This window comes from Alexandromys fortis, unplaced genomic scaffold (assembly GCF_014885135.2).
Source record: "Alexandromys fortis isolate MF-2015 unplaced genomic scaffold, M_Fortis_MF-2015_v1.1 scaffold_31, whole genome shotgun sequence".
Lineage (NCBI taxonomy): Eukaryota > Metazoa > Chordata > Mammalia > Rodentia > Cricetidae > Alexandromys > Alexandromys fortis.
The window spans coordinates 10,269,299-10,293,757 of NW_026067974.1; the positions used below are offsets into that span (position 1 = coordinate 10,269,299).

A 24,459-nucleotide genomic window follows, 5' to 3' on the forward strand; every position below is an offset into this window, starting at 1 on the left:
CTGGGAACCCAGTTCGCAGCAAGCGGGTTCAGCTCTGCGTCGGGCCGGCAGCAGCCTCCGCTGAATTGCCGGCGTCAGCGCCTTCAGGGGCTCCCCAGCGGCCGGAGAGAGGCTGAAGTGTCTTACCGCCCTGCCTGAGGGAAGCCCCTTGTGACATCTGAGGGGGAAGTGGGTGAGACTAAGGAAAGAGAGAACGCCCCACCTGACCTCACCCCAAATTTCGCTCTGTTCCCTAGAGAGAAGAAAAACAAGCCCAAATGCGTCCCGGGTCCTCTCCTGCCTCTGGTTGTGGTGGAGAAGGCCGGCATGCACAGACCTGGGTTTTGAGGGGTTGTTTCTGAGCCCCCCTACCCCCACTACTCGCTTTTAATGCGACTCTAGCTAGAACAGATGTCCCAAGCCGGGCGGACTGCCCAGACCCCGCCCAGCTGTGCCCTTGGCAAAGTCTTGGCTGAGGATAGGAACCGGCATGCGGGTCCCCAAAGGGTTTGTGAGCTCTTGAGACCCCAGTGGGACCTGACCTCTCAGTTTTGGCCTCCTGGCCAGCTCAACCTGAGGCAGGAGGCGGGAAAACCCCAGAAAGACCAGTTCCTAATTCAATTAATTCCAAAAAGAGGAACAAGGAAAGAGATACAAACAGGGCTTGAGAGGCAAAGAGACTGAGGAACGTTGGAATCATGAAACACCAGACACATACTCTGGGTGTGGAAGTGAAGTGTGCACCCCCAGTTTGCCTCGGAGAAGCTGGGCTCCCGCGTGGGAGCGAACAGAACTGGTAGCACCAGAGACATATCCAGGGGCACAGCTGGAAGATGTGCCCCATCTCCCTTGGCACTGCTAGTGCTTAAAAGTGGAACCTCATCCTCTTCCTCCAGCGCTCCCTGGTTTCCCCTCTCCGTATGGGACTAGGAAAGAGCAACCCTGACCCCTCCCTGCACGTATTCTGTCCCCTCCCCCAGGTGAGCCCTACCCAGTGCTGGCCCTCCACTCTGTGCAAGGCCTGCCACTCTGAACCCTGGGTTTCAGGATAAAGTTCCAACAGCAAGATAGTCTTCCTGAGGCAGGAGCACCCTGCTCACCTCGGGAAACCTTGTGGAGAATTTTTGAAGGCTTAGGTACAGACAAATAAATAAATAAATATCAAGATGCAGAAGTAGGGCAGAGCAGGGTTTCCAGGTCTCTCAGAGGCCAGGTGTCACCTTCACTCTAGGCCAGTGGCCAATACCTAGTTACCCAATCTCAGAAGAAAAAAAAATGAAAACAGCTAGCATCTTGGACAGGAAAGTCCCCACAGTCCCCACAATGCAGGCTTGGTCTCCATTCAGTTTTCCCCTTTGAACTGTCCATATTGGTCAGAATGGAGCCTTGGGCTGCTCTGGCCCTCTGCTGTCCGGTGGTCCAGGCTTGGGAGTGGAGGTCAAGACTGAGGCTGTCTTTCACCCCTTCTACCTGGAAAACTAATCTGTGTGATCTAGAGTCATGTTTAGTACTGCAATCCATGGAAGATCCATGGAAGCTTCTGGAACAAGTGACTTCCTGTTAAAGGTTCCAGGAAGAGGAGGAGATCAAGGTTGGGCAAAAGAGAACGAAATCTCTGACCTCTGTCCCCAGATCCTGAATCTGGTGGCTCTGGATTTATGGAGGGAAGACAAGCTGGCACACTGTTGAGGAGTGAGCTGGAGTGGAGGGCTTCCCAGTACTGGTCCAGGTAGGACTCAGCTTTCTTGCCTTCCCCAGTGGTTTATCCTGTTATTATCCTAGGTGATAAAATCAGAGCTGGAGTTTCACTGGTGGACAGTGACTCACCATCCAGATGGTGGTTAGGGTGGTATTAAATGGTGAGGGGAGAAGTAGCTACACATTCCTTTGCTATCACAACCAGATAAGCATCTCTGTTTCTCTGCCATTTTCAAATGCTAGGCATGGGATGGGGGCTGGAAAATGCAAAGAGAAATCAGCCTGCAGATTGGATCTGGCTACAGCCGCAGGGTTGGGCAGTCCAGGGGTGGTTGTGAGCAGGGCGTGGACTGCTAGGAGAGCCTGCTGCTTAGGTTAGGGAAAGAATCCTCTCTACACTTTCTGCTCCTGCCCACCACCCTGCCCCAAGCCATGCCAGCGCCCTTTCACCTCCCCCCTCCTTCTGTTCCTGGAGCTTCTCTGGATGTGTGTGCAGGCAAGCCAAGCGAGAGAAAGAGATCTGTGAGGGGGCGTCTGGGGCCGAGTGTCCAGGCACATCTTCTTCTCCTGCTCATCTTCCCATCTCACCAGGGCAGTTAAGTGTTGTGTTGGGGAGGAGGGTGGTGGTGGGAGGCAGGAGTCAGCCAGAGTGCAGGGAGCATGGGGGAAGGTCAGGAATTGGAGTTGGCTGCTGGAGGTATTCACTAGAAGCAGGGGATCCAGTGTTCCTGCCCCCCCAAAGAGTCCTTGCATCCCCACATGGTCTGACCCATAGATGCAAGGGCCCCAGAGTCGTCATCATCTTTCAAAGGAGGCTGGAATCTGGCTTTGGAATACAGCAGTGTGAGGTAGCTGGAAGATCTATGTAGAGGAGCCTGTATTCTAGCCAGAGGAGCCACGTGGAGGGGTCCTTTACATCCGGCCCCAAGCCACCTGGATGCTGCCCAGCTTGGAGTTCAGAGCAAGTTCTGGGAAACCAGCTGAGTGGGAGAGAAGCCCAATTAACCTTGTTCCCAGGGCAAGACAAGGATCACACCCTGGTATGAAACTGAATTCCTTTTCTTCCAAATGCCCCTGCCAAGCCTTGCCCATCACTAGGCACAGACCAGCTCCTTCAGGTTAGGGTTAGAATGTGCATCTTGCAATCTCTCATTCTCCACCAAAGTGGAGGACAGAGAAGATGGACCAAAATCATTTTCTAAAGAATAAAAGTGATTCAGAGATCTGTTAGATCTCATTAGCCACCCGCAGGGAAGAATCCCGTGACAAAGGGCTCGCTCTCACTCAAGAGAGGTGGTCCTGAGAGATACCCAGATGTGGTGAACGTTTAAAAAGAATTAACAATGAAAGTCTCCTAGGAAGTCTCCCTGCAGGAGAATTCCAATGGGCTCTGCTCTGCTGTTTCAGGCTCTGGCCTCCTGCGGCAGCCAGAAGGGAAAAATGTTAGAGACCAGTCAGCACCGTGGAGTGGACAGCTCCGGAATTGGAATTGTCCCTCTGCGTAGAGGCAAGGGGGGGGGGCATTGCTTTTACTCAGAAGACTAAAGATTAAGTGTGGGCTTTAGTGGCATCACTGAGCACACTCACAGCTTCCTCTGAGCCCCTTGACATCTAGACTTCCTCCTCTCTCTTCCTCCTTCTCTCCCTTGGAGCCCTTAGCTTAGTGTGTCTGACCTCAACCCTGAACAATACTGCCTTCAACCTCACTTCAATCCTAAAATGAGTGATGGTGTTTTGAGGGGGGGAAAAAGCACTAAGGGTTGCTTCTTTAGGGAATTCCTAACTAAGTCTCCTTGGGTTTTAGGGTTTGAGTTTTTAAATATTTGAATTTCAAATATTTCAGAAGGAGAAGGCATCTTTTGGGGGAGAGTCTACTCCGAGCTAGAGCTAGCTGCCTCTGTGTCCAGGGGCTCGAGGGGGAGAAAGTGGGGTCTGAGTAAAAGAGGGTCTTCCTACGTATTTTCCACTGAGCCTCTTTTCTCTTCTCCTGAAGCAGGGAAGGAGGCTGCGCAGGTATTAATTGGTGCTGTTTCCTTTTGCTCATGGTTAGGTCTTGTCCTTAACCAGGGTCCCTCTCCAGATTCAGCCACCTCATAGACTTATCCATAATCCCCCCCCAAAAAAATCAATATCCCTGACACCAGAAAAATTCGTTCCTTTAAGCTCACTGAAACACAAATTTAAGGTAGAAAGGAGATTTCTCCATTGATATTTTATCCTCATGATCTTATTTTTTTAATTCAAGAAAATCCATGTCTGCCTCCTCAGCGTCCTCATTATTTGCACTTACTTGTCTTTGTGTGTGTGTGTGTGACAGTAAGCCAGGGGTTGTGAGATGATGGGATAGTCCCATTTTGATAATTTTTTTTCAGTGTTAAAAAATGTTTTGTTTTCAAAGAAGATCCTTGAGTGTGTTTGGGAGCTGAATGAAAGCAAGCAGACCACAGGGGTGCTCCGTACTGGGTACAATGTAAATCTGGGTGGGGCCTAGAAGGGGCAGCAAGTGTGATTGTTTATCAGCCCATTGGGTGTGTGCGAAGGTCTTGCAGTTTGGAAGCCCCACCCAGGAATGTCCACAGTCATTCTTTCAGTCTTCTGAACAGTCGCTTGACATAGCCTCCATCACCTCAGTCCCAGATCAATCCCTGTCCCCACCCGTAAAAGGAGGCCACTGTGAGAAACCGGGTCTGCTTTGCATCTCATTTACATAAATATTTATTAATCGTCATTAAACTCAACAGAAACACGCAATGCACTTCGGGTGTCCGACGGGAGTTTCATCTTCGCTACAAGAGGAAGGTAAAATTGCGTGTGTGGGGGGTGTGTCGCCTGTGGGTTTGCGTTTTTTGCATCGAGTGTTTGGGTGCCTGATTCCCTGCCTCTGGAGCGGAGAGGTTCACCTGTTGCCTCTTTTGCCGGAAATCTCCAAAAGGGGCCCTCAGTTCTCCCAGCTCACTGGATGACAAAAGTCAGGAGGAGCCTAGAACCAAAACACAAAACAAAACAAAAAACAAAAGCAGCAACAACAAAAATTCCCCCCAACAACGACAATAACAAAACAAAACAAAACAAAAAAAACCTCTCCAGCCACCAGAAGTCACCAGGAGCTTGGCGCCCCCAGAGGCACAGTCTGGGCAGGGGTAGGGCTGCCCCCAGGTCTGGGCTCTTCCACCTTCACCTAAGAGGGACCGGAGTGCCCGTAGAGAGGAGGAGCCTGGAGACTCACTTCCATCTGTCCCCGGACGGACGCCCATGTCGGGCCTGCGTGTGCGTGCGGTGTGGTGTGCGTGTGTGTCTCTCATGCAAACCCTCCCTCCCCAAGCCGAACCCCCAACAGTTTGCCATTCCATACAAATTTGGAAACAGGTTTTTAGAAAACAGTATGACGCACAACGGGACAGGGTGGGGGAGGGCAGTGGCACTGGGGCTCCAAATCTCCGAGTCATTGATTGTAAGAACCTGGGGGGAGGGGCGGCGCGGGCCCCCACTTCACCAAAGTGCACTGATCCGCGCTTGGGCGGTGCAGCCAGCGGACCCAAGGGGCATCCCGGGCCGGGCTGCTAGGCTCAGTCAGAACCTTCTTGCATAGATATTTGTGTCTCTTTAAAAATTATTATTGGTAGTATTTATTATTAATATTATTATTATTTTGCCTTTTATTGCTTCTAAAAGTTCTTACTGCGTTTTCTCTCCGATCCGGACTCTGAGTTCGGCCTCTGTCGCCTCTTAGCTTTTTTTTTTCTTTTGTATATTTGTTTTTTTTAAAAAGGGAAAAGGAAACATGATTCTAGTTACAAATTGGCTTGGCCTCTCTCTTTTCTCTCAATCCACATCCCCTCCCACCAAAATAAAAATTTAAAAAACGCGGAGATTCGGGTTGGGGGTGAAGGCGTTTGAGCGCCCTGGCTTTTGCCCTCTTCGAGAAGGAAGAGATACCAACTCCTTTCGGCCTGGGCAGCTCAGTGTCTTTTTTAAAAGTTTCCTAAGCGGAGACACTATCCCAAAACTCAGCTGCCCCTTACCAAAGCCTTACGGCCTACTGGGAGGTGGGGAGAGAAAACCCTCGTTTGGGAATGCGGAAGGAGTCTCCAGGGAGAGCCGGGAGGGAGGTCCCCAGAGATGCACTCCACTGCAGAAGGGAAGAGGAAGCCCGTTGGGAGAGAGAAGGCGAGTCCCCAGGGAGAAGCGAGGCCCCTGGGACGGGCCACCCACAGGTAAGAGACCGCGCCAGCCCTAGAGAGCCGCAGAACCGGCGGCCCACGCCCCGCGCGCCTGGCGCTGGGGTCGGTGGGAGCCCCAGAGCTCGCGGGGCTGGGATTAGGGGACCGGGCAAAGGCAAAGAAAAAGAAAGGGGGTCGGCGCGAGGTCTCAGTTATGGAAAAACGCGTTGAGCTCCTCGTACATGGGGCCCCGGTCGTGGTGAAGGTGCATATCGTAAGACAAGAGATTCTCGGAGTGGACGCCCCCGCGCACGGCCGACGAGCCAAAGACCAGCCCGTGGCCCGCGGGCCGCGAGCCGGGCAGCGCCGAGTAGTGCATAGAGTAGTGGTAGCTCTTCTCGTGATCGGGAGACGAGTCCTGCTTGAGGGAGAAGTTGCCGTTGAGACAGAGCGGGGGACTGAGCGGACCCTCGTACTCGGAGCTGTTGTAGTCCGGGCTGGCACCGCCGCCACCTGCCGCCGCGTACAGCGTCTCGTAGGCGGCGCAGTAGCCGTGGGTCCGCAGGGCGTGCGCTGCGCCTCCGCCCAGGCCGCCAGCCGCCTGGCACTGTGCTCCAGCCAGGCGAGAGCACGGATATGGGTACGGGTGCATGGCGAACGGACCACCCGAGCCGTGAAAGCGGCCGGCGCCGTCCGCGCCCTGCTCTGTGAGGAAGTTACGAGAGTTGAGCTGCAGGCAGCCAGCCACCAGATTTGTGGTGGGTTGCGACAGCCCCTTGCACAGAGTCTGCACATAGGACACCAGATCCGGTCGCTTTCCGGAGCGCAAGATCTCCGAAAGAGCCCAGATGTAGTTCTTGGCCAGGCGCAGCGTCTCGATCTTGGACAGCTTCTGCGTCTTGGAGTAGCAGGGCACCACCTTGCGCAGGTTGTCCAGCGCTGCGTTCAGGTCGTGCATGCGGTTGCGCTCCCGCGCGTTGGCCTTCTGTCGCCGCAGCTTGGAGCGCTCCAGACGCGCCTTGGTCATCTTGCGTTTCTTCGGCCCGCGCTTCTTGGGCCGCTCGCCTTCAGCCTCGTCCAGCCCTTCCTCTTCCTCCTCTTCCTCCTCCTCCTCACCACCCAGCTCGCCTTCCTCCTTGACCTCTGCCAACGTGGCTTCGGGGACGTCTTCTCCACGAAGGGATACTGGCTTGGCGGCCCGGGCGGGTCCTGGAGCCCCCGACCCGGGAGCAGGCGGAGGCTGCGGTGGCGCGTCGCCCTTGTCGCTTCTCGGCTCGTCGTCGTCGCCGTCGCCCCAGCTGGCGAACTTGGGCACGTCCGAGAGGAGGCCGGGCTCGCTGAACAGGCGGGTCAGCATGGTGCCTGAGGGCGCCCCGGGGGCGGGGAGACAGACAACACAGAGTGAGGGGCGCGCCAGGGTCACCACTGCCCCCCAACCCGCCACCACCACCGAGTCTCGGCGCGCGCTCCAGCCCAGGGAGCCCCTGATGCCCACCACGTCCCGCTGCCCCGCCCAGAGCCGGCCCAGCCCTGCCCGGCTGCCGGCGGGGTTCCGCGGCCCAGGCCCTCGCCCCAGAGCCGGGCCCCGGCTCCGCCCCTGGGCGCAAAGGAGGCCGCTCCAGGCCGGTGTCGGGGTCCCAGAGAGCGTGGACCGGGTGGGGTGCTAAAGGGCCAGGTTCCTCTGCCCGGGGAGGCGGTGCTCTCGCCCGAAAGCCTGCTCTCTCCGGGTGATGGAGAGAAGCTGGGCGGCCGCCGTGGGGACAGCTGCCCGGTTCCTTGGCTCCGCGGCCCGGGTCCCTCGGCCCGGCTCCCCCTGCCCTCCGGTGCCTCTCACCCCCACGCTCCCTAATCCAATTTGCAAGTTGGCCGCGCGCCGCCCCCGGCCCGGCCCCCACCCCCGCAGCCCCAATTCCAGACGCCCGGAGCACCGTCTCCTCTAGCTGCTGCGTCCGGGTCTCCCGGAGCCGGCTCCGGGTGGCGAGGACTGAAGAAGCCGGGCGTGGGGAGGAGACCCAGAAGCGAACCCTGTTCGTCTCCCCTACGGTCAGGGACCCCCTTCCCCCCTTCGAACTGCCTCCCTCCCACACGTCTCTTCAGATCTCGTTGTATTTTGGGATCCATGGGGAAAAATCCAAATTTGTTTGTTTGCTTATCTTTTTTGGTGACAGGGAAAGGTCGCAGGTTCCTCCTTCGGGACAGTCATGGGGCGGGGGTCCCCATCTTCGCCTCTTCGTGCACCTCATGACCCTACCCCCCAGACCACCCTAGGCATAAGGTTTCCCAACGCAGCCCCTTGAGCTGCGACCCCAATGGGAGACAGAACCCAGGGCGCCCATGCCCACCCAGTGAGGGGGTAGAGTCCCAGGAATGGGGAATCTGGGGGACTTTCATGTCCGAAGCAGCGCCCCCCTCCCAATGGGCAGGTCAGATCTAGCTCCCTTTCGGACAACTTACCTCAGAGAGGAGTCAAGGGGAGAGGGGAGGGGAGGGGGAGGGGGCAAGAGAGAGAGGGGGGAGAAGAGGAATCTTCTCGCTTATTTCATTGTTCCCCCATCTTCAGGGAGCGGGGGCAGCGGTTCCTCAAGGCGGCGGGCGCCGGCGTCTTCAGAGCGCCATGCGAGCCGCGGAGCGAGTGTGGCATCTCTACCAGGCGGGGTACCAGCCTCTATGCCAGGCCATATGGGCTTGGCACGTCACGGGCAGCAGCTATCACATGAGAGACGGTGATTGGCATGCGTCTGCATTGGGGGAGAGCCGGCTCCCCCGGGACCCGCCGCCATCTGTCACTCTCTACTCCAAAAAAAAAAAAAAAATTAAATAAATAAAGGAAATAAATAAATATCTCTGCCGCCCTCCCCTCCCTGCCAAACGCAAGGAAAGCAGGGATTGAGAGGGAGGTGGGAGGCTTTGCCCCCCCTCAGATATAGAGCCCCCCCATATGGGAACAATGGGGTAGCAAGTCTGGAAATTGGAGGTTTGTGGTGGCGGCCAATTCTAGACTCTCTCCGGGGTCTTGATCTGTCCATTTCCCTGTTTCCTGGTCCCTAAGGTGGGTCAGAACCAGACTCTGGAGTACGGAGAAGGGACCTCAGTGCTTACTCCCACTCCCCAAGAGAGTCCCCTCCACCACAAAGGGACAGCTGAGGCCTCCTTCCAGGGTGGGTGTGGGGGGCATCCCTGACCCAAGCCCCATAGGTAGATGCTGGCATTATGCCATTCCTCATCCCTGTCTGCCCCTCCCCCACCCACCCTCATGCACACACAACATATGTGGCTGAACGAAATTCAAACCAAGGGAAAGACAGAGAAAGGGGAAAAGATTTGCCTGCCTGGGTGTCTGTCTCTCTGCATGGGCGTGTGTGTGTCTGTGGGGACATGTGTGTCTATCTGCGGAGTCATTACATAGGAGATGCTTCCTTGGATGTCAAGGGCATACGTATGCTGGGATGGGGAGGAACTTGGAGATGAACCATGTGTCCCCCATCTGGGATGAGGCACAGATCTGAATTCCTAACCCACAAACCTTCCTCTTCCTCTTCCTTATGTCCTTACTATCCCTAATCCTTGCCTGGTAATGGCTTGCTCTTGGTTAGCTGAAGGGAGGATATGGCTGATTGGGGACAGCCTAGAGTTCCTAGATGGGACCCAAACATTCTTGCCCTACAGAAAACACAAAAAGCAGAGGCCAGGGGTGAGCCAGGAAGGTGTCTTGCTAAGGGAGATAGGAAATGGATGCTTTATTTTACTTTATAGTTCCCCTCTCAACTCTCTTAGCACGCCAGACACAGGTGTAAATGGTAGAGGTTGAAGGTAAGAACCCATACCTGCCCACCCCTGCTCCTCACTGTGTGGTGCAGAAACTGGAAACACCCCTATTTAGAGAGACAATGTGTGAGAGCAAGTACTCACGGCCAGGGATAGAGACTCTGGCCACTCTGGATTCAGAGAGACAACGTGTGTGCGTGCGTGCGCAAGTACTCACGGCTAGGGATAGAGACTCTGGCCACCCTGGATTCAGGTAGGTACTGCTTTCAGGCCCAAATTTCCGGTCTGTCCCCTGGTCTACTTCAGCACACCCTGAATGGCTCAAAGCAAAGAGAAAGAAAGGAGGGTTCCCCTCCAATCCCTCAATCCAGGTGGATGTCCTCTAGTCTTGCCCAGATTAACTTCCTCAAGGGGATCTCAGCCTGGTAAGACTGGACCTGATGTTGCAGATTGAACAGGGTGTTGCATAGAGACACACTGCCTTGGAAGGTCTCTAGAAAGAGCATTTGGAGCTGTCCAGGGTGCTTGGAGGCCAGGCGCTGAAAGGTCAGAGGCAACACACTTGCTCTTCCTTCCAGAGAGACCAGTGCAGGGAAATGGATGTAACTGGGAACAGACAGGAAGAGCAAAACCAGACTAACCCCGGGACTGCCTTGGTGGTCTCCAAGGAAAAGAAGCTCTTTCCAGGCTCTGAATTAGGAAGTTGAGCCCCTCTTAAGTCAGACAGCCGAACTGAGATTGGGAAGCGGGATCGTGGCAGAGGCAGAAGTAAGTTGACGGACTTCGCAGGAGGCTTGGCAAGGCCTGTCCAGTTTGGGGTTGCCTACATGATAGGAGCTTCTGGTTTTCAGTCAACTCTGCTCACCAACTTTTCATTTCGTTGTTTTGCTTTTAAGATTTATTTATTTATTATGAATACAGTTTTCTGCCTGCATACCAGAAGAGGGCACCAGATCTCATTACTGATGGCTGTGAGCCACCATGTGGTTGCTGGGAATTGATCTCAAGACCCCTAGAAGAACAGTCATTGCTCTTAACCTCTGAGCCATCTCTCCAGCCCCTCGTTCTGTTTTTGAGATGGGTTCTCACTATGTACTCTTAGCTATCCTGGAATTCACCATGTAGACCAGGCTAGCCCTGAACTCACCTCTGCTTCCAGAGGGCTGGGATTAAAGGGCTGCACCATCACTTTGTAAAAGAAAATGCTGGGTCAGATGGTGGTGGCACACACCTTTAATCCCAGCACTTGGAAGGCAGAGGCAGATGGATCTCTGTGAGTTCGAGGCCAGCCTGGTCTACAGAGCAAGTTCCAGGACAGCCAAAGCTACACAAACCCTGTCTCAAAAAAAAAAAAAAAAAAAAAAAAAAAGCCAACTGAATTCTGGACTGGGGATTTTGCCCAGGGCTGGTCCTTGCCTGGAGAGCCCAAGGCCCTGGGTTTGAATCCATAGCAAGCAAACTCCTTCTCAGTCTTGATTTCCCTGTCCATGAAATGGAGGTTATCATCCGGCCCCTTCATAGGGCTGTTTCTAACCCTGAATACTGTGATGGGATAATGAGCCGGCACAGGGCCAGCAATGAAAGAATCTTCCAATAAATGGCAGCCTTTATTTTTATTAAGACACTTTGCAAATTGTAGCTTGCTTTATATTATTAATTTATTGCATAGATCCCATCCCCAATTAAAATGTTTTGTCTACAAAGAATCCAAAGTTTTGTTAAATTAATGGGTGAAGGTATGAATGAATAAATGGATGAATGCTTCCTTGGCAGGGAAAAACATCAAGAATTGGGTTAAGCCCACTGGGGTCTGATAGGGCCCTCCGGGTGAGGGCAGACCTTGTTCAGGGAACGCTCTGTAAGGCCGCCTAGTGCTCTCTGTTTTTGAGATCCGAAAGGACTCCTTAAGGGGCTCCTGCAGGCAGAGGCCTGAGGTAGGGGGTGGGGTGGTCAGGCCTGGGGTACAGAGAACTTCACCCCGCTGGGCCTGCTCCTGACCCCTCTTTTCTTCTTCAGGAAAATGGAGCAAGTTTTTCTCACTCGACACATTCCAACTTTCGCTTTTTTAGAAGATACAATAAAAACCGGGGGGAAACTGGAACAGGGGGAGGTGTAGGCTGGGCCTGCCTCAGACATGAGCTCCGAAGAGGTACAACACGTGTGTCCACATACACACGAGCAGGCATTAGCACGCCGGGACATGCACGCTCCTCTCTGTGCTCAGAGATCCAGTGACGGAAAGACAGAAAGAGCCAGAAATGGAAGGAAGGAGACGAAAGGAGAAGGACACCCAGAGATGCCATCTGTTCCTCCCCGTGGCATTGGGGGAAGGGAGTTGGTGAGGGGCCTGGTCCCCTCCAGGTCTCTGAGAGGAAAAGGAGAGTGGCGGGCACTTCAGGCCTGGAAGACTTCCATTTTTGCTGCCCACACCTCAGGGTGGGAGCGGGGAGCTGGGGGCCTGAGGTTCCCATGGAGACATAGCCCCATCCCAAGGGACTCCACGGTCTGGGCACCTAAAATGGCTGCCACAGAGGGGCAGCGGCCATTTTGTTCTGGCTGGGGCCTGAGGGGCAGGGGTGAGGGGGTTGAGGTAGGCATGGAGGAGGAGAGAGGGCAGAGGGTGGCAGAGGCCAGAGAGACAGGTCATTCCTGAGCAGACTAGGGGAATCTTGCTCAGGGGACAGGAAGAATGTGCTGGAAAACTGCTCTTTGTACAACCCTTGCTCTCCCCCCATAAATCATTACTGCGTGAATCTGTAAATGCGCCCCTCTATTCTGACCCTCCGAAGGACAGCTAGCCAGCCACCTGGTGTCCCCAAAGAAGACAGGTAGGTGGCCTGTGTGAACAAGGAAGCGGGCCTAGGGAGCAGGTGGGTCAGACCCAGGCGTCCACCCCCAGGCTGCAGTCAGACATGGGTCTCCTGGGGCCTCCCTGGCTGGGTGGACAGGTGAGGGGAGCCCGGTCTCCTCCTGCGGTGTGGGGAAGGGCAGGGGGGAGACCCTCCTGGTCCTGAGCTCCTGGCAGGCGCTGTGCCGGGGGAGGAGGCAGGAGGCTCCGACTGGCACTGCCCAGGGGGGCGCCTCCTCCAGCCCTTCGGATGCTCGAGCTCCACCTGGGGCCGGAGAGCACCTGCCGCCCCCTTCGCCAGCCCCCTGCCCCACCTCGAGCGCCAAGGCCGCTGGGGGAGGGGGACCTGCCGCTTCCTCCTGGCTCCAGGGTGGGCACCTGCCCCGCTGCCCCCTCCCCCGCCCGCCGCAGTGTGCCGGGGAGCGACGGGCACGCCAGATGGCGTGGCTGAGAATGCGGCGACGTTGCCGGGAGGTGAGGGCTGGCACGGGTGATATGCGGCTGCGTGCCTCGTGGTGCCACTGGGGAGGGGGAGGGGAGGCCGGCGAGGTGTAGCCCCCTCCTCCCATGGACCTCCTGGCCTGACCAGGGTTCTCCTGCGCTCCCGCAGTCGGCCGCGCCCAGGCCTGGGCCTCTGTCCCACCCAGAGAGCTGAGAGTCCACGGACCACTGCTGCCACCCGCTCCTCAAGACAGATGACAGGTGGAAGAGGGGCTAAGTCCTCCAGCCAAGCCGCCCGCCTCAGGCTGTACCCTGGCTCCGAAAGTGTGGTGACCTTTGACCCTATAACCTTTGACCTCTGCACCTTGCTTTTGTGAGAAGAGCTCTTTCTCAGTACTCAGGTTCATCTTCCTCGCCCAGAAGTTTCCCAGATGCCTCCTGGGAGCCCTCCAGGCCTCCCTCAGGGCAGCACTCCTGTTGGAAGGTTCCCCCTCTCCCTCTCCTCTCCTGTAGCTATTTGTGATGTTTTTAGTCTGGGGCTCTCAGGTCACCCCCGCTGTTTGGCTGGAGAGACGAGGTGAGGGTGGGGTGCAATGCAGCCATTTGGAGTCTCCTGGGGGCAAAACCAGGGTCTCTGCCCAGCCCAGGGGATCTCCTGGCACAGACGGGATCCTGGGAGACAGACGTGTTGTAGCTCGGTTGGTAGAAAGCTTGCCAAGTTGGGAGGCCTGACCCGCAGCCCCGAAGAAGCAGGGTGGTGCATTCCTGTGAGCCCAGAAGTTCAAGGTCATTCTCCGCCAAAGAGAACTGCGGGCCAACCTGGGGTCTTGAAAACAAAGCAAAACAAGCAAAAAAACCCCACAAGGGTCATTCCCAGAAATAGGCTCGGAGGGGGCGTGGCCTCCGCTCGGTGCTCTCTGTGCCCTTCCTAGGCTACAGGCTCTGTTTTACAGTCACCAGGCCTCATGGCCCGTGGTCTCACCGGACTGGTGCCCGTCCTGTGGTGGACTCCCTGCTCGGTTCCCAAGTCTTTCAGCTCAGTGGCTCCCCCCCCCCCATCCGCGTCCCTACCCCCAGCCTGGATCCATGAATGTGACTCTTGAGAAAATGGAGTCAGAACACAGCTGAGCCCTGCCCTGTGCACCTTCTCTCTCACGGGGTCTGCCCCCTCCTCTACCCCCCTTGAAGGGCCCAGGCTGCCCACACTGCTCGCCTGCCTGAGATGCGAGCCTGGCTGTGGCATTCGCCCTCTTCAGCAGTTTCTCCCCTGGGCAGGGCTCTCTGGCCGCTTCTTCACTGCCTCGTTCCCAGTCTCAGAACTTCTGCCCCTGCTGTCCCACGGCGGAGCACACCTCTGCCCCTTTCTGCCTAAATGTCGCCACCCCCAGAAAGTCCACCCAGGAGGCTCCATGCTCTACTATGCTTGAAGGCTGGAACACAGAATAGCCTCGGAGTGCAGTTGGGGTACCCCAACTGTTCCCCTACTGTTGGAGGAGAAGCAGCCAGAGCAAGAAACCGGCCCTACCACAGATCCACCTCTGTATAACTCTTTCTCTTTGCTCATCCTTGCACTAAGCCCTACATGGCCTAACCTCAGCCTTCCCTCCTGTAAAATGGGCATGATGAATTGCTGAGGCCTGCCTTGGCGGGCAGCAGAGAGCCAGCCGTGTCTGAGGTAACAGGTGTGAGTGCTTCTGGCCATCCCTGACGTGGCCGATTTTGCCTCCAGCCCTGGCTCAGCTTTAGTTACCAAATGTTTTTGTTCCTGGGGCTCTCTTTGCCGTGGTCTTTGTTCTGCTTCACTGTCAGGCTTCTGCAGAGGCAATTGGTGGTCTTGTCCCTGGCCTCCTCCCAAGCCCCATCCTCACAGGAAGGTCAGACTGTTATGGGGGTCAGTATGGCAGCAGACCCCTGACCCTGGCATCATCTTCACCCTGGCCAAATCATTTGACCTCCTTTCTCCTCGGCTATAAGTGGGATTAGTGCCTCCTTCCCGCTGGATCCTCAGAGCTGTGGGGGTGACCAGGAGGACAGCGGGGTACAGAGTGCACTCTGAGGAGGCCCGAGCCTGGTGGATGGACATGACCCAGGTTGGGCAGAACAGGGGCTCTGCAGTGATTTCTGCTGGTTGTCTTCCTTCGAAATCAGGGCCATAAGTCCGCCTTGGGGAATCCTGGGACTGGCATTACTGTGGCTGGCATGTCTCTTGAGCCTGTTACCAGTGCTGGCGACACTGGAAGCTGACCGTCAACAGTAGGTGCTGGTACTTACAGGAGACAGTCTCAAAGGGCTACCCGACACGGTGGTGTATGTGGTGGGCACAGCCAGGGTGGGAAGTCATCCTTTAACCTGGGGAAAACGGTGCCATTGCTGCCCCCAAGAGGCAGGGTGGGTCAGGGAAGGACAGCCTGCTCTCAAAGATAGAGCTAGTTTTGACTTCCTTCTCCTCCCTCCTCCTCCCTCCCACTCTGTCCTCTCCCTCCTCCTCCTGTACTTCTTCCAATGCCTCCTCCTCCCCCTCCCACTTCTGGTGCTGAAGATGGAACCCAGGACCTCTCCTAAGTCAGACAAATACCCGACCATTGGGCTACACTTCCCGTCCCCGGCAAGCTTCTTCAGTGTGCTCCCCTGAGAAGGAAGGAACAGCCTAGGGGTGAAGCAAACTCCTCTTTTCCAGAGAGGAGACCCCAGCAGAGGTGGGGTACAGAGGTACAGCTCGTCTGATATCCCACAGTAAGTGAGTGGCAGATACCAGGGTGCTAGCTGAGCGTGGTGACACCCCCCCCTTAATCCCAGACTTTGGGACGCTGAGGCAGGAGATCACCAGTTGGAAGCCAGCTTGGGCTGTGGAGTGAGACTCCAAAACAAAACACCTTGGGGGTGCTCCTGTTCTGGAACTTCAGGACATTCAACAGCAATTTAGCAACAGAGGTCATTTTAGTGTGTGTGTGTGTGTGTGTGTGTGTGTGTGTGTGTGGTTTAGGGAGACTGTAGAAGAAGTCAGAACACGGCTTGGGGGAGTCAGTTCCCTTCCTCCATCATGCTGGTCCTGGGGATCAAACTGAGATCTTCAGACTTGACAGCAAGCACCTTTACCAGCTGAGCCATCTCACTGGCCCAGCGGTGGCCCAGCACTGAGCCTGCATCTGGACCACGTTGGTGAGGTGCATTGTTGGGTTTATTCGTGATTATAAACGGTGACCCTCTCTCTAAAGTCTGGGGGATCATGCTGTTAGGAACAGGGGGCCTTGCCAATGGAGAAGTAGAGGAAGAGCCCTTGGCAAAGTCTGTGCCCAGAGCTTGCCCTGTGTCCAGATCACTATGCGTGGTTCCAGCTTCCAGGGCCATCCTTAGCCATCCGGCTGCGCTTTCCCTCATCTCTGAGAGGGCTATTTGCTTGCCTCTGAAGGCCAAGGGCAGAGCTTCCTCCGCCAGGAAGTCCTCCCTGGTTACTGCCCAAGAAACATTGCTTCTTCTGGTAGTGATTTGCACCATCTTTCCTTCTTGTGCCACTGTAAGCCGGGACAGAGGAGCAGGCCTCGTGGAATCCCCCAAGGAAGTCCTTGGCACCCAGCAGACCCCCTGCCACTCGCTGCTTCTTTCTCCTCCGCGTCCTTCGTCTGCCGAGCTGCGGGTTCTCGCCTCACCGACCCCCGTCCGCGCCTGGCACTGCGCCCGGTGCGCCCCAGCCGCCCGATCGCGCTCGCAGCCCTGACTTCGTGCCTGCCGGGCTCCGTGGCACGTGCCCCGCGCGCTCTTGCCCCGTGCTGCACCCCTCCGGTCGGCCTCCGGGCCCACCCTGACCTCTAGAGGTCACCTGGGGACGTCGGTGGTCCGGGCTTCGAGGTGGGGGCGGCGGCGACCGCGGCAGGGAGAGGACGCTGCGCCTTTAAGGTGCCACCGCCGCGTGGCAGGGAGACAGCTTGTGCCAGCCCCATTCCGCCCGGCTCCGCTCGCGACGAGAAACACAATGCATAACAATCAGGCGCGCGCTTGGAGCTGTGCCACGCGGCGGGGGCGGGGCGGGCGCGGCCGGGCGGGCGGGGTGCCGGGGTCGCGACCCCTGCCCCAAGTCGGAGGCCGCGGGGGGCCCCGCACTCCCCACGCCCAAGCTCCGCACCCCGCAGCCTGTGCAGCGCCCCGCCCCGGCCGCGCTCCCGCCCCGCGCTCCCTGCAAAGTTCATTCCCACTAACTCTTTTCCAGGCCACTTCCCCCTCACATCTGACAATCCGGGGCCCTCATTCTCCCAGTAATCACTCCACTGCACTAATTGCACATGCAAATATGCAAATGCGTATTAATTAATTACTATACTAATTAGTTCTGTGGTATTTGCGAGTAATAAATCATTGGATGGGAGCGAGGAAGCTGGAGACCTGGCCCATTTTCATTCTGCATAAAATTTTAATGGTCTCTCTGGCTGATCCGGGACGGCAGCGCGCGGAGAGGCTCTTAAAGGGCCAGAGGAGGCGGGAAGGGGCAGGGGCGGGGAGCTCCGGGTCATCCCGGCAGGGACTGGCAACCTAGGCGGGCTTGAGATGCTTCACCATTCCCTGCGGGGGCTGTCTAGAGCCTGCGGCTTTCCGCTACCGGTCTCCACCTCTGGCCACGGGTCCCCAGAGTGGCTTCTTAGGAGAGAATCTGGGCGGGTAGGAGGCTGAGCCTCGTTTCTTTAAGAAAGGAAAGAGGGCACGGAGCTGTGAGGGCCAATGCCAAGGCTTTTGGAGCCCCAGAGAAACTGGGATACGGGAATGAAGACTCCGTTCTTGGGTGTCTGGGTAAACTGAGGCACAGGACAAGGCGATTTTTAAATCTCACCTTCCGTTCCTAGAAGATGTCCTCAGCGCCCTCCAGTCCTTTCTTGTCTCTGGTGGTGACCATAAAGGTTAGGGATGCTTCTAGCTTTCCCTTTCCACATGATCAAACCTCAGCCCCGCCCTCGTGGGCACCAGCTGGCACCCTGGCAGAGCAGTCTTCGGCTTGAGTGGGCCCCAGGGACCCTGCTTTATTTCCAGGACATAGTCTGGACCCCAGGCACAGGGAGGGGGCTGGCTGCTTCACTGACTAGGGGAGGCTGAGGGATCAGAGTGGTCCGAAGTCAAGGTCTAGGGGGAGGCCGGAGGTGGGCAAAATGGGCAGGTGGGGACCAGGGTCTTGTCCTGAACCACAATGCCCCTCCTCCATGCCAGGGCCTCCAGTTCACTTGTAGTGACTTTCTGAGCTCCTGCCTCCCCATGCCCAGCAGTTACATGGGGGCAAAGCCTCACGGGGCCCCACTGGTTACACCTCAGCAAACATTCATGCTGCCGGGGGAACAGTCCAAGAGCCCTGACGTCTCTGTGACATAGACTCCATACCGTCCCCATTTTATGGATGGAAGATAAGGGCATAGGAAGGTTAGGCGGCTGCCCCAAGGTGGCCCACCTGAAATTAGTGTCATGGGGCTTTGGCATCTGCGTTCTTTCCACCCCACACACACACACTCTGCCCTTTCTTCCAGCACACCCACAGCTTCTGCGCCAGGTCCTGCGAAGGGCTTCATGGGCAGCACCCATTCCATCCGCATCCACCCAGGAGACAGGCTCTGGGAACACCCCCAGTTTAAGGCAGACAAGTCCAAGCTCACTCGAAGTCTTCCAGGGAAGGGTGGGAAGGGGGCCGAGCCATGGCAACCCGTGATTATGAGAGCAACCGGAAAGGCTTTCAGTTAGACTGTGGGAGAACTTTCCGGCAGAAGCAGAGGCTGCAGGAGCTCCGCACGGGGAGGAGCCTTTTCATCCCTGCTCTAGCCTCAGGCCGGGAAGGCCGCTGGAGCAGGGGGCTGGGGAAAGAACTCTCACTATAGCCCAGGGACCCTGCCTGGGTTTTCCCCCCTAGTTTTGTTGGCAGTGTTATCTGACCTTCATTTTCCCTACAACTTTGTGGGTTTGTATTTGTATTATTTGTTTGTTTTGTTCGAGACAGGGTTTTTCTGTGTAGCCCTGACTGTCCTGGAACTCACCCTGTAGTCTAGGTTGGCCTCGAACTCACAGAGAACCACTGGCCTCTGCCTCCGGAGTACTGGGATTAAAGGCGTGCGCCACCACCACTGGGCTGTCTTTTGTGGGCTTTTGTTTGTTTGTGTTTGGTTTTGGTTTTGTTTTGTTTTGTTTTGTTTTTGAGACAAAAGTTTTACTCTGTAGCCTTGGCTGGCCTCAGACTCTCAGACCTGCTTGCCTCGCCTCGCAGGTGCTGGGATTAAAGGTGTGCTTCGGTGTACTTGACAACCACGCCCTAGGAACTTTCACACCCAAGACTTGATTGCTGCTTAGGCCCCGCCCCCAGGAGCTGCCACCTGCTGTGTGCAGAGGAGGAAGGGGAAGGTGGTTCCAAATTCCCAAGGAGCCTTTCCTTTACTGTGTGCTTATGTGTATGAATTTGTTGACTTTTCACAACAATTTTATTTTATCCACGGGGCAGAGAAGAAAGAAAAGGTGGACTTGCCTTTAGCCCATGGCTAGTAAGTGGTAGAAGCAGAATCTGAACTGGCCACCGTGTTGAGCCTCTCTGCTCCAGGACACAAGGTTTGTGTTAGGACTAGATTGCTGATGTCCCTGTCCCAAGCAGTGTCTCGGATTCTAGCAGCAACAGACCTCCTCCCCTGGGACGTTAGGACCTTGGAGACACAATGCGAGATCCTATTTATTTCTTCTGTGTCCCTCCTCTGTAGAGGATATGAGCTACTTTCTCCACGCTGGAAAAAGGGTCTTACCTCTGCTCCTGAGATGAGGATATTTTCCTGGAGGGGTGCTAGCCCTGCACCCCCTGTTTCCCCTCAGCCCACCCTTGAGAGAGAAGCAGGGCTAGGGCTTCCCTTAGAATCTGTCAGGGGATTAGCCTGACAGGGAAACTGAGATTCCCGCACTCTCAAGCATGAGCCCTGGGCCAGACCAGGGTCCCTGGTCTCCCAATGGCCCAAGGGTACGTCAGCAGGGAAGTTATTCATTTTTATCCCGCAGAGCCAGGGAAACTTCGCTGCCACCTTCTGGGACTGGGAGTTGAGGGAGGGGCTTTAGGGTATTGGGAAAGAAACCCCATTCTCATCTTAGCCTCCTGCTCAAGACCAGGGAAGCTGGGTTCACCCGGATTTTCTTCTTTTTTGGGGGGGGGTACTGGGGGCAAATTGGGAGCTGGTGGGCAAAGGAGGCAGGAGAGGTAGGCTGGCAGGCCCTAAGCTTCTCTATGCAGCCCCCGGGGCCGGGTGCCTGGGCAGGAGGAGGGGGCAGAGCAGCTGCTGGCGATTTATTAAGCAGTCACGGAAAAATTGGTTTATAAATTAACAGCTGTTTTAACTTTAGGGCCTCTTCTTCAGGGAATGGAAGCAGCCGACTGGACCGGGATTGGAGTGTGTGTGAGGCTGGTGGAGGGAGTGGGAGGCGGCGAGCTCCGGCAGCTGGCATTCTTCGGGGGCAGCCTCAGCTGGCACCTCGGGGGGCACCAGGCAGTGGCCAGAGCAGGGGGTCTCCAGGTGCCGGCGGCTGAGGCTGCCTCCCTCCCCCGCTTGGGTTGCAGCTTGCTTTCTTCTCGCCGACATCTCAGCTTCCACTTGGGGGCGCCAGAGGGCATAGATGCTACTGGACTCATTTCTGCCACCAGAGGGCAGCCTCGGCACACCGATTTCTGCTTCTCCAGCGAAGACCCCAAGCTGGGCAGGAGAGAAACCAGGTCCAAAATCGAACCAGAAGGAAGTCCACTCCAGTGCATGCTAGGTATCTTCTATTCGTCGGTTCTGAACGTATTAAAGACAGAGGTATAAAACCGGACATCTTTAAATCCAGCACTGAGTTCGAAGTCAGCCTGGTCCTGACAAGGTTGTATTATGAGACCCTGTGTCCAAAAAAAGGACTCCAGAGCTGGGGATGCAGCTCAGTACCAATCTATCATGGACAAGGCCCTGGGATGAAGCTCTCTAAGACCACACCCCATGGCAAAAAAGGGGGTGCTTTGTGACTGTCTGTGGGTGTTTTTGTTTCTTTACAAACCAGGTTATTCTGCAACTTGTAATCCTCCTGCTTCAACCTCCTGAATGAAGGCTGAGGCTAAGACTGTCTTTCATTTGAACTAGGCTCTGGGCAAAAGCTGCTGAAGCCCCCTCAGACTCAGTTGTCCTATCTATAAAATGGGGCTGGCCTAGAGGATAAAATGAAATACTACAGCCGGGCGGTGGTGGCACACGCCTTTAATCCCAGCACTCGGGAGGCAGAGGCAGGCAGATCTCTGTGAGTTTGAGGCCAGCCTGGTCTACAAAGGGAGTTCCAGGACAGGCTCCAAAGCCACACACAGAGAAACCCTGTCTCGAAAAACCAAAAAAAAAAAGAAAAAGAAATTAAAAGTTGCCAACCTAGTCTACAGAACTAGTTCCAGGACAGCCAAAGCTACACAGCGAAACCCTGTCTCGAAAAACCAAAAAAAAATAAATAAAAATAAATAAAAAAAAGAGGGAGAGAGAGAGGGAGAGAGAGAGAGAGAGAGAGAGAGAGAGAGAGAGAGAGAGAGAGAGATACTGCATATACAGGGCTTAGCTGAGCATCCAGGACAATGAAGGCTCCAAATAGGAGCAAAATAGAGACAGCAAGAAAAACACAAACACTCTTGTTAGTGTCTACAACTCATTTATTCCTTAATATGTCTTCCCCACAGTACCTTGATGCAGAGGACGCATCTTAAAATTGTGTGTTAAAACTTTGATTTATGGGTTCAGGGATTAAGGCTGCTCCCTCAGAGGTCCAAAGTTCAATTCCCAGAACCCACATGATGGCTCACTACTGTCTGTAACTTGAGTTCAAGGGGATTCAGCGCCTCCTTCTGGCCTATGCTGGAACTGCATGCACATGATGTATAGACTTTCACATGGTTAAGAATGTCCACAGTTGCAAAGGACCAGGGTTTGGTTCCCAGCACTCATATTTCAGCTTACAACTGTCAGTAATGCCAAGGGTTCCCTTGCCCTCTTCTGGCACTGCATGCAGGTGGTGTACAAGCAGGCAAAACACATATAAAATAAAAATAATAAACCTAAGGGGGGGGGAAAGCTGGAAAGATGACTCTGCTCTTCCAGAGGTCCCAGGTTCAATTCCCAGCACCCATATGACAGCTCACAGCTGTCTGTGACTCCAGTTTCAGGGGACCTAACATCCTTACACAGACATACATGAGGGCAAAACACCAATGCACATAAAATAAACAATAAATTACACATACACAACACACACACACACACGTTTTGACTCACACAAAACCAAGTCAGGAGGTAATTGAGCCAGGTGGGGCAGGAGAACTTTATGGGGGGCGTGGGGTGTATATCTGTGTTGCGGTTGTAGTCACATGCTATATAGAATTTTTGGCTGAACACTGTAGCTCATGACAAAACCTAGCACTCAGGAGGCAGCAGGCAAGAGCATCTCTGTAAGTTCAAGGCTAGCCTGGTCTACATAGTGAGTTCCAGGCCAACCAGGGGTATATAGTGAGATTCTGTCTCAAAATAATAATAAGGACAAAGAAATGACTCAGAAGTTTTAAAAACATTTTCCATTCATGGGCTGGGCGTGGTGGTGCACACCTTTAATCCCAGCACTCAGAAGGCAGAGGCAGGTAGATCTCTGAGTTTGAGGCCAGCCTGGTCTACAGAGTGAGTTCTAGGACTTCCAGGGCTTTGGAGCCTGTCCTGGAACTAGCTCTTGTAGACCAGGCTAGCCTGGAACTCACAGAGGTCTGCCTGCCTCTGCCTCCCGAGTGCTGGGATTAAAGGTGTGCACCACCACGCCCGGCCCACGTGCTGTTCTCGCAGAGACTAGGATATGGTTCTCAGCACCCAGATGCCAGTTTACAGCTGTAACTCCAGGGGTTCAGCCTCTCTCTTGTGATTCTGCGGTGCACAAGCAAGGGAAGCACACATAAATAAAAACAAACGCTCCTTAAATAGAATTCAAAACTCCATTGCAATGAATGCTCACAACTGTAGTCTGTTGTTTGTTTCTAAAAAAAAAAAATTTTTTTTTTGGTTGTTTGATTTTTTTTGGGACAGGGTTTCTCTGTACAACAGTTCTGGCTGTCCTGGCGTCAGCTCTGTAGACCAGACTGTCTTAGAACTCAGCGACCTGCCTGCCTCTGCCTCCCAAGTGAGTGCTGGGATTAAAGGTGTGTGCCACCCTGCCCAGCCTGTAAAGTTTTTTAAAGCATGTAAGTACGGATACGAATATATTAAATGGTGAAAAATAGATTCTGGACAAATAGGTGACTGAATGTAGCTGACTGTCCACCATCTTCTTGGCTAAAAATACTCCTCTCCTCTTTTTGGCTTTGAATTGTTCTCTCTTCTCACTTCCCCAATCTTTCCTTTCTCTTAGCGCAGGGAAAGAAGGCCCTGTGCACCCAGCTAGCTTCCCCCGGCCTCTCTAAAGCTGCTTCCCAGGACTTCCTGGGGCCTCCTCCCTTTCAGCTGTCACTTGCCACTCTTTCCAGTTCCAGCTCTGCTCCTCGGTGCCAAGGTCACCTGCTGGATGCCTAACTACAGACCCACGTTGCCAGCGGTGCAGCGGCCCGAACCCTGGCCGATTCCGCCACCTGCTGGTCATTGACAGAACTTCATCTCGAAAACAGCGTGGAAGCCGACCAAACCTTGGAAGACTGCGCTGGGGCTAAAATTTGTATCTGTTGAGTCGCCACAGCCACTGTGCAAGGTGGGCTTTGAAATTTACAGAGGCAGGGAGACAGAAAGAAACTTGTTAGCGTTCACACAACAGCCTTCGGACCTGAGATTCCAGGGCTACACAACTCTTTTTTTTTTTTTTTTGATCATGTGAATTTATGTGCTTGGATTGAGGAAGGGGGGGGAGGTGGGAGGGAGGTGATTGTCCTTTTTCACGTCCTCAAAGGAGAGCAAAGGCCTCACAGCACCTTCCCAAAGTCGTCTTCCAGAAAAGGAGGGTGCAAGGGCTCTTGCCTGGCAGGGACTGGGTCAAGAAGAGAGAGCAGATATCAGAGAGAACACTGCCTCCAAACAGTGTGCTCAGACCCGAGATGAGGTACAGACAACACCAACACCACTATCAACCTTGTCAGTCCGAGCAAGCAGGAACTAAGTCAAACGAGGACTTGAAATTGTTCTTTGGACCTAACTGCCTGTGCTTCCAACTCAAGAATAATAACCCAGAAGTGACATATTATTTTTACATCTCATTTGCATATGGTTAATTCCAAGCCGAAGTGAATGGAAACCGGGCTGGCTTCTCAGCCCTCCCACCTCTTTGTCCAGTCCCCTCCTCTAACTCTTGGGGGGCTCTGCCACCCCCACCGTTCTTTACCCACTCCTTGCCCCCTCCCGTCCCTTCCTCCCCAGTTCCCTGTTCCCTTCCTCTCTGTCACCCACACAGCTCCTCCGCCACCTGGCCGCCCACCGGAAAAACTTTTCCCCAAGTTCCTGAGAAGTCGCGTAGGATCCAGGAGAGAAAAATCAAAGTAATAAAACCTCATTTAATTCCTAACGGAGGGCAGAGCTGCGGGCTGCAATTATCTTAATGTGGAGCTAT

General features: G+C 54.9%; 1 protein-coding gene across 1 annotated transcript; it reads right to left on the minus strand.

Moving 5' to 3' along the window:
• Positions 1-6,045: 6,045 nt before the first annotated feature.
• Neurod2 (neuronal differentiation 2) lies at positions 6,046-7,194 on the minus strand. The gene has a single exon (XM_050157173.1). It carries the CDS (start codon positions 7,192-7,194, stop codon positions 6,046-6,048), a length of 1,149 nt encoding a protein of 382 aa, XP_050013130.1.
• Positions 7,195-24,459: the final 17,265 nt, after the last annotated feature.

Excerpts from the sequence above, each read along its gene's own strand:
- Neurod2 (XM_050157173.1), bottom strand. The coding sequence starts at position 7,194 with ATGCTGACCCGCCTGTTCAGCGAGCCCGGCCTCCTCTCGGACGTGCCC.